This window comes from Tilletiopsis washingtonensis (genome assembly GCF_003144115.1).
Source record: "Tilletiopsis washingtonensis strain MCA 4186 unplaced genomic scaffold FA09scaffold_11, whole genome shotgun sequence".
NCBI lineage: Eukaryota > Fungi > Basidiomycota > Exobasidiomycetes > Entylomatales > Tilletiopsis > Tilletiopsis washingtonensis.
In genome coordinates, this window is record NW_020312008.1 from 520,112 (window position 1) to 528,724 (window position 8,613).

At 70.4% G+C, this 8,613-nt stretch overlaps 4 protein-coding genes across 4 annotated transcripts in view; 2 read left to right on the forward strand and 2 right to left on the reverse strand.

Annotated features, from left to right (window-relative positions):
• Nucleotides 1-214: 214 nt before the first annotated feature.
• FA09DRAFT_330139 (hypothetical protein) lies at nucleotides 215-2,946 on the forward strand. The gene is made up of 5 exons (XM_025742479.1): nucleotides 215-594; nucleotides 827-987; nucleotides 1,039-1,599; nucleotides 1,658-1,751; nucleotides 1,804-2,946. The coding sequence occupies exons 1-5, from the start codon at nucleotides 255-257 to the stop codon at nucleotides 2,838-2,840; spliced, it is 2,193 nt and encodes a 730-aa protein (XP_025598259.1). The 5' UTR covers nucleotides 215-254; the 3' UTR covers nucleotides 2,841-2,946.
• A 1,092-nt stretch (nucleotides 2,947-4,038) lies between these two features.
• Nucleotides 4,039-5,013, reverse strand: FA09DRAFT_34734 (hypothetical protein). The gene is made up of 3 exons (XM_025744802.1): nucleotides 4,928-5,013; nucleotides 4,601-4,695; nucleotides 4,039-4,542 (listed from the first exon to the last, which is right to left on the reverse strand). Exons 1-3 carry the CDS (start codon nucleotides 4,977-4,979, stop codon nucleotides 4,255-4,257), a joined length of 435 nt encoding a protein of 144 aa, XP_025598260.1. The 5' UTR covers nucleotides 4,980-5,013; the 3' UTR covers nucleotides 4,039-4,254.
• Nucleotides 5,014-5,664: 651 nt separating this feature from the next.
• Nucleotides 5,665-7,706, forward strand: FA09DRAFT_308530 (putative alpha tubulin). The gene is made up of 4 exons (XM_025740582.1): nucleotides 5,665-5,821; nucleotides 5,889-5,999; nucleotides 6,295-7,404; nucleotides 7,464-7,706. The coding sequence occupies exons 1-4, from the start codon at nucleotides 5,756-5,758 to the stop codon at nucleotides 7,527-7,529; spliced, it is 1,353 nt and encodes a 450-aa protein (XP_025598261.1). The 5' UTR covers nucleotides 5,665-5,755; the 3' UTR covers nucleotides 7,530-7,706.
• A 208-nt stretch (nucleotides 7,707-7,914) lies between these two features.
• The window catches only part of FA09DRAFT_343386 (UAA transporter), a gene marked incomplete at its 3' end in the record, with an annotated part of 2,364 nt that continues 1,665 nt past the window's right edge, over nucleotides 7,915-8,613 (reverse strand). Inside the window, exon 2 of the mRNA XM_025744597.1 lies at nucleotides 7,915-8,488. Coding sequence (XP_025598262.1) covers nucleotides 7,915-8,488 — 574 coding nt within the window. The remainder of the gene's footprint in view (nucleotides 8,489-8,613) is intronic.

Sequence of the window (8,613 nt, forward strand, 5' to 3'; positions counted from 1 at the left end):
GTGCAGGCGGTGGCAGGTGTGAAGCTCGCGAAGACGAGCGATGGTAGGGACCAGAAGGAGGCGAGCTCGCGGCGCTGTCGGCGGTTGGCGAGGCGGTGGCTTCGCGGCCGCGGCGCGTGGAGGCTCGTGCGCTGCAGGCGCGCGTGCTGTGGCGCGCCGAAAGGAGACGTCTCGTGATGCTCTGCACCCGCTCCCGCTCTCTTCCCTTCCACGTCCTCCGCACACGCGGCCCGCTTACTCTCAACGGGGCAGCCATGAGCTCCTCGTCCGCCGGCTCGCCCATCTCCGTGCCCGTCGCCATCGTGCTGGGCCTGCTCTCCTCCTTCGTCCAGTCTCTCGGCCTCACGCTGCAGCGCAAGTCGCACCTGCAGAACGCGGCGCTGGCGCCCGAGGCTCAGCGCAGCTCGACGCGCCGGCCACTCTGGCTCGTCGGCTTCGGCATCTTTCTGCTCGCCAACATCGGCGGCAGCGTGTTCCAGATTGGCGCACTGCCCATCGTCCTGCTGGCGCCGCTCGGCGCCGTCAGCCTGCTCTTCAACGCGCTCCTGGCGCGCTTTCTGCTCGACGATCTCGTCAGCTGGAGGGTCGTGGGCGGTGAGTGGGCGTGGGAGGTTGCGAATTCGAGAGGCGGAAGAGCGAGCGGTGATGCCGCAGAGACGAGGACCGTTGGAGGCACACCCAAGGCGGGCGCTGCCGCGAACGAGCAACAGCATGCATGGGCGCGTGGGCGAGGCCGCACCGCCCGATACTATGCAGCAGGCGCCGCACTTCGGCCCGAACTACCGCCTGTCTGGATGCATCTCGCTGTACTCACACCACTCCGCAGGCACCGTGCTAATCGCCGTCGGCGCCGTGCTGATCGCGTACTTTGGCGTCGTGCCCGAGTCGCCGCACTCGCTCGACGAGCTGCTGGCGCTCTATGCGCGGCCGGCGTTCATCGCATTCGCCAGCATCTGGCTGCTGGCGTTCCTCGGCGTGCTCATCGTGGTGAGTCGCGGCGTTGCCAGCGTTATATGCCTCGCTGACGTGCGGCAAAAGGCACACCTCGCCGAATGGTCGCTGCATGCGCGCTTGCAGCGCCTCGGCGACGGACCCGGCAAACGCCGGCGGCGACGGCGCGGCAGCAGCAGTGACTCTTCCCGGCGTCTGCTGCAGCGGCGCTGGTCAGCACCGTCGCTGGCGCCCGTGGCCGAGGTGTCCGAGAGCACCAGCGGCGTCGCTACACCCGTTCTCGCCATCATCGATGCGCAGGCGCGGCGCGAGCTCGATGCCGCGGCGGAGGCCGCACCGCTGCTCTCTCCCGCGCGGAGCAAGGCCGACTACGGTGCGCTCTCGCGCTCGCCGCGTCGCCGGCCCGCCTCGAGCGAGCCTTCGGCCGCGGCACTCGCCGCCTTCATGGCCGACCCTGCGGTGCGGCGCACGCGCCTGGGCCTCAGCGTGGCATATGGCGGCGCCAGCGGCACGCTTTCGGGCATGTGTCTGCTGCTTGCCAAGAGCGGCGTCGAGCTGCTCGAGCTCACGTTTGGCGGCGACAATCAGTTCAACCGCTGGCAGAGCTGGATGCTTCTGGGCATCATGCTCAGTGCTGCCGTGCTGCAGGTGAGGGGATGCAGGGGGAAGCCAAAGTCCATGGACCGCTGACCGACACCCTGCTCAGCTCTGGTACCTCAACAAGGCCCTCACGCTCGCGGACCCGACGCTCATCTGTCCGCTGGCCTTTTGCTTCTACAACACGTCGTCCATCGTGCTCGGTGAGTGGTCACTCTGCACACGCACAGCCCGCCACGCTCACACTTCGGGCAGGCCTGGTGTACTTTGACCAGCTCGGCTCGCTCAGCGCGCTCTCCATCCTCCTCGTCGTGCTCGGCACCATCATTCTGCTCTCTGGCGTCTGGCTCGTCAGTCTGCATTCGCACGCCGCGCCGGCCGCCGCCGACGGCGCCGACACCGAAGTCACTGCGTCGCCCGAGACGTCCATGCTCTCGCCTGCCGGCGCAGACGCCACCGAGACGACTGCGCTGCTGGGCGCCAACGCCGCGGGCATCGCTGGGCCGCATCTGCCGCCAGTTTCGGCGGCCTCGGAGGACATCACGCCGCCAACGAGCCCGACGACCAGTCGTCTTGGCTCTCCCCGTGCGCGGAGACACTCGCGCAGCGCCTCACTGGGCATTGCAGGCCTCGGCCTCGTGCTGCCCGACTCGCCGCTCCACACCTCGGTGCACTTCGACGTCGAGCAGTCGCGCGCCAAGCCTCGCGAATCGCTTACCTCGCAACGCCGCACGCTCTACTCGATGCTCCTGCAGCGCGGGCTCAGCATCGGCATCTCGCCCTCGTCGCCCGGCTTCCACATCCATCCGCCGCCCGAGACGCTGCAGCATCTGCTCGCGGAGCGCGCCGCGGCCGCCGCGGCCGAAGAGGCGGCCGAGGACGCAGAGGCATGGCGCAGACGGCCGCGTCGTACGCTCAGCGAGGGCGACGCGCTGCATGTCGAGGCGGCGCGTGGAGCGGCGTTGGCGCGTGCAGAGGAGATGCGAGAGCAGGGCACGCAGGAACCACTGCCAGTCGTGGTGGTGCAGGATGCAGAAGAGTCGGCGCTGGTCGAAGAGGAGGAGGAGGAGGCACAAGCGCAAGAGGAGGAAGAACAACAGCCTCAATCGAGCGCCTGGACGCTGCTGCCGCGCGCACTCGACTATGCGGCACTCTCGGCTCGGCTGCGACGATTGAGGAGCAGCAGTGGCGCCGAGTCTTCTTCCACGCAAGAGCCAGACGCAGAGCCGCACGACGTCGAGACTGGCACGGCTCCCGCCGCGCCGCGCCGCTCCTGGCTGAGCTGGCGCTGAAGTGAGGCCTCTTGCCCCCTTCTTTTTTTCTCCCTTCACGACTCCCCCGGGCAGCAGCTGGCCTAGCAGGAAGCAGCATTCGAGAATGTAATTGATACCCCCGCGTCTCCATCTCACCTCTCCCGACTCCACAAGATCATAGCGAGACCGCCTCCCCTCTCACTGCAGCACGGCAGCGAAGTCGAACTGGCTCCCGCGGCTGGCGCCCGAGGGATACGTGCGGCGCAGTGCGCCGTCGAAGGCGCGCGGCGGCGGAAAGAGGCGCGACGTGGGGAACGTGTGGCTGCCCGAGATGGCGGGTGGTGAAGGCGCTGTGCGGGGTTTCGTTTGTCAGCCGCCAGCACGGGCGAGGTAAGGATGCCGCCCCGGAGGGGGGGGGGGGGGGGGGGGGGAGGGGGGGGGGGGGGGGGGGGGGGGGGGGGGGAGGGAGAGGGACTCACGTCGAGCAGGCGCCGAACGAGCGGGAGGCGCAGCGGGCGCACGAGCGGGCGGCGCCGCGGGTGCGCGGGCAGCGGGCGCCGGCGGGGCGGCGGGAGCGCGAGCCGCGGGCGGCGGCGGCGCACGCGCGGGCGACGCTGCCGCCGCGGGAGGCGCGACGGGCGCGCGAGAAGGCGGCGGCGGCGGCGGCGGTGCAGCAGGCGCGCGAGACGGCGCTGCCGCTGCTCTTGGCGGCGCCGGCGGCGTGGCAGGCGCCATCACAGCGGCAGTTGCGCGCGGCGGCGGCGCCGGCGGAGGAGCGGTGCGCGCGGCCGGCGAGGGACGCGAAGGCGGCGGCGGAGGAGCGGCGGCGGAGGGACGAGAGGGAGGCGGCAGCGAGGGTCGTGCGGCTGTGGCCGGCGGCGGCGGCGCGCGCGAAGGCAGCGCGGGCGAGGGAGCCGCCGGCGGAGCTGGACGGCCTGGTGTGAGAAGTGTGAGCCAAGCAGCAAGTGTGAAGTGCGAGAGGGCAGGTGCGAACTCGACTCACCTGGCGGCGGCGGCATGCGAGACGGCGCAGCGGCAGTCGGCGGCGGCGGAGCGCGCGAAGGAGCGGCGGCGAGGGGCGGCGCAGGACGTGCGGGCGGCGCACGACCCGGCGCAGCGCCCGTCGCTGGCGGCGCTGGCGGTGCTGGCGGCGCAGGCGGAGGTGCCGGTGCTCCTGCCGGCGGCGGCGGAGGTGGTGGAGGCGGAGGGGGCGGCGGAGCGCCGCCCGCTGCTCCACCTACTGGCGGCGGCGGCGGCCGGCTGGGTGCGCCTGCGGGCGCGGGCGGTGCACGCGAGGGGAGGGAAGGCGCGGCGCGCCCACCTGCTGGTGGCGGCGGCGGCGGCGGTGGAGGAGCCGCGGGTGCGCCGCGCGAGGGCAGAGAGGGCGCCTGAGAAAGGACGCCCGTGTGAGCTGCCTGTTGCGCGATGTGCACACGACGACGCGAGGCGCAACTCACCGGGCGCCCGCCTGCGGGTGGGGCCGGCGGAGGCGGCGGCGGCGGAGGTGCGCCGCTCGGCTGGGCAAAGCGTGAGCAGCGGTGATGCGCGGAGAGGCGCGCTTTGACTCACAGCGCGACCTCCAGCTGGCGGTGCAGGCGGCGGCGGCGGCGGCGGCGGCGGCGGTGCACCAGTCGGCTGCGAGGAGAGATGAGCAGCTGCAGCGCACACGCGCCGCAAGCAGACTCACAGCACGAACCCCTGCTGGCGGCGCTGGCGGCGGAGGCGGCGGCGGTGCACCTCCCTAGAAGGAATGTCAGCACGCGCATGCGTCCAGCCAGTCTCTGGCCAGCCCAACTCACGGGTCGAGGCGGAGCGCGCGAGGGCAGCGACGGCGCACCCGCGGGCGGAGGCACGGGCCGCGGGGGAGCTGCTGCGCGCGGCGGCGGAGGAGCCGCTGGCGGAATGCGCGTCAGTGGTGGGGGGTGACGCGAGGCAAGACTGGCCTCGCTGGCATGAAGGCCGGCAAAGAGGAACGAGAGGCTGCGGCCGAACAGCGCGGGCTGTCGATGCATCCGCACGCAGCACGCATGACACGGGAGTCCGCGCAGATGCTTCATCCAGCCTACCCGGCGCACGGGCGTCTGCTCTCTCTCTGCCCCGCCTGTCACACACGCGTCCCGACTCACAGCTTCGCGGCGGCGGCGGCGCGCTCGAGCCGGCCGGCTTCAGCTTGGGCATGCCGCCGGCAAAGATGCCGCCGAGACCTGCCGCGGGCGGCGCAGCGGCGGCTGGCGGCGGCGGCGCACCTCCGGGCACCGGCGGCGCACGCGCGGGCCCAGCGCCTGCTCGTGTGCCGCCGCCCGAGGGCGCCTCGCCGACGACGGCGCCGGCGACGGGCGGCGCGGAGCGGTCGTTGATCTGCCCGACCTCTGCGCGCAGGGGAGCAAGGGTGAGCGAGGAGTAAGAAGTGGGGGGTGGGCAGAAGGGCAACGCACTCTTGAGGCCCTTGCCGGCCTGGATGGCCTGCAGCAGGCCGCCGTCCATGACTTGTTGGAGTGAATGCGATGTGGTGGTGGAGTGTGGGGAGAAGCTGTGCTGCGCTGTGGAGGCCGAGGCCGTGCGCGCCAGCTCGGCGATCGCACAGCCCCCGGATGGCAAGTGCGGAGTCGCGCCCCCAGGGGCCGGCCAGGAGAGCGCGCACGTGAGGACAAGGGCAGGCAGCCTGCAACGCGCACCGCGCGCCGCGCCGCGCACCAACACGCACGGCCGCGCGCTGGCAGGCGGCGTGCGGGCGCGAGAGGCCACAGCGCAGGCGCGCCCGCCACGCCGCTGCTGCTGCCAGTGCTGCTCGTCGTCGCCGTCGCCGGCGCGCGTCTCAACGCACAAGCGCACGTCGCGGCGCGCGCCGCCTCTGCCTCTCAACCCTCACCTCCAGCTCTACGTCACTCCTGAGCTTCCTCTTCCCGTCCTTCCTCTCACCCTCCTCTTCGCCCACCCTCACACACACACACACCATGCGTGAAGTGCTCTCGCTGCACGTCGGCCAGGCCGGCATCCAGATCGGCAATGCCTGCTGGGAGGTGAGGCTGCGCGTGTAGAGAGCGCAAGGCAGTGGCAGCGCTGATGCAAACCCTGTGTGACACGCAGCTCTACCTCAACGAGCACGGCCTCACGCCCGACGGCCGCGTCACCGAGGGCTCGCCGTCGGAGAACGACGACGGCTTCAGCACCTTCTTCAGCGAGACGGGCAGCGGCAAGGTGCGTGCGCGCGTGGGGCGTGGGCGAGCGCGTGGGAGGGATGGTGCGGTGTGTGGGGGTTGGGGAGACGTGCGGCAGAGATGAGAGCGAGATAGATGCAGCTGCGACGTCCGCAGCGCGGCATGCCACCTCGAGGTGCCGCGCGTGGCGTGCACCGCGATGGTCTCGCGTGGCAGACACCTCTCTGGCCTTGCCACCTCTCTGCGCGGCTGCATGGTGGCATGCCTCTGCGCGCCCTGCATCCCGTCACCCGGCTGCGTGGCGGCACCCTTCTGCGCACTGACACCCTCCGCAGTACGTGCCGCGCTCCATCTACGTCGACCTCGAGCCCAACGTCGTCGACGAGGTGCGCAACGGCACGTACCGCAGCCTCTTCCACCCCGAGACGCTCGTCACGGGCAAGGAGGATGCGGCGAACAACTACGCGCGCGGCCACTACACCGTCGGCAAGGAGCTCATCGACCAGACGCTGGACCGCGTGCGCAAGCTCGCCGACGCGTGCAGCGGCCTGCAGGGCTTCTTCGTCTTCCACTCGTTCGGCGGCGGCACCGGCTCGGGCTTCGGCTCGCTGCTCCTTGAGCGCCTGGCGCAGGACTACGGCAAGAAGGCCAAGCTCGAGTTCAGCGTCTACCCGGCGCCGATGATGAGCAGCAGCGTCGTCGAGCCGTACAACAGCGTCCTCACGACGCACACGACGCTCGAGAACTCGGACTGCTCCTTCATGGTCGACAACGAGGCCATCTACGACATCTGCAAGCGCAACCTGGGCATTGCGTCGCCCGGCTACTCGAACCTCAACCGCCTCATCGCGCAGGTCGTGTCCAGCATCACGGCCTCGCTGCGCTTCGACGGCTCGCTCAACGTCGACCTCAACGAGTTCCAGACGAACCTCGTGCCCTTCCCGCGCATCCACTTCCCGCTGGCGACGTACGCGCCCATCATCAGCGCCGAGAAGGCCTTCCACGAGCAGAACAGCGTGGCGGAAATGACGTTCTCGAGCTTCGAGAAGGGCAACCAGATGGTCAAGTGCGACCCGCGCGACGGCAAGTTCATGGCGTGCTGCCTGCTGTACCGCGGCGACGTCGTGCCCAAGGACGTCAACACGGCCGTGGCGGCGATCAAGACGAAGCGCACGATTCAGTTTGTCGACTGGTGCCCCACGGGCTTCAAGATTGGCATCTGCAACGAGCCGCCGAGCCTGGTGCCCGGCGGCGACCTGGCCAAGGTGTCGCGCTCGCTCTGCATGCTCGCCAACACGACGGCCATTGCGGCGGCGTGGAGCCGCCTGGACCGCAAGTTTGACCTCCTCTACTCGAAGCGCGCCTTTGTGCACTGGTACGTCGGCGAGGGCATGGAGGAGGGCGAGTTCAGCGAGGCGCGCGAGGACCTCGCCGCGCTGGAGAAGGTGAGTGGTTAGACGTGCAGCACTGGCAGAGCCGAGGACTGACTGTACACCACTCGCAGGACTACGAGGAGGTCGGCATGGACACGGCCGCCGAGGGCGACGAGCTCGAGGCCGAGGAGTACTAAGAGACATGTGCGAGGCCCGCTTGCGGCTCATCGTCTCGCACGAAGCCGAGACAATGTGCGAGGCCGGCCTGCGGCTCATCGTCCCTTCTTGGCACTCTTCACCCACTCCTTGCCCTCGTGGCATTCCGCTGCTTTCCCTTTCAATCTGACGCCTCGAATGAGGCACCCTTTCTCCCCCCCCACACACACGGGCGACTCGCTCCCCCTCTCTGTACGGGTTGCGGTAGCTTCCAATGATTCCCCTTCCCCCGCTTTTTTCCTTCTCCTCACGCGGCGTGAAGTGTGCGATGCGGGGCAGGATGGAGGTGTGACATTAGCGCGGGGTCTGTCTTTTGGATTGTATAAGGGATGCTCGGGTCCAGCGCTTTCAACGTGCGGCGCATTGCTACTGCTCCTTCTTCTCCTTCTCGCGCTTGCCGTCTTCCTTGTCGCCTCCTCCCTTTCCCGCACCGAGCGTATAGCCGACGGTGCCCAGCAGCACGGCCGCGGCGCCCGCGGCCAGCTGGCGTGTGTTTGCGCCGCGGGCGCTGGCGCCGCCCACGAGAAGCAGGGAGATGGCGAGCGAGGCGGCCTTGCGCACCACGAGCACGAGCGTCACGGTGAGACTGCTGACGCGCGCCGTGAGGCGATTGACGCCGTTGATGCAGAGCAGCTGCGTGGCGACGTTGAGCGCGAGGGGTGCGAGGAGCGAGGGCAGCAGCACGCCGCTGCCGACGCCTCCGCCGCTGCGCTGCGATATTGTCGAGCCGAACGCGACGGCGCGCAAGTCGAGCTGTCCGCCCGGCGTCGCCACGCCAGGCGCCGGCGCTCCCCAGCCGAGCCACATTTGCGGCGTGTGCAGCGCCGCGCGCCACTCGGCGCGCAGCTGCGGCAGCGAGGCGAGAAAGAGGGGCAGCGAGAGGGCGTGCGAGTAGAAGAGGGCCTCGCGCCAGTGCTGCGAGCCGTACATGCCAAACGTGCTCTCTTGGTACAGCCCCATGAACGAGGAGAGCAGCAGCGCGAGCGTGAGGAGCGCAATGCCGAGGAAATAGTCGGACGACGAGGAGGAGGAGGAGGAGGAGGAGGAGGAGGAGGAGGAGGAGGA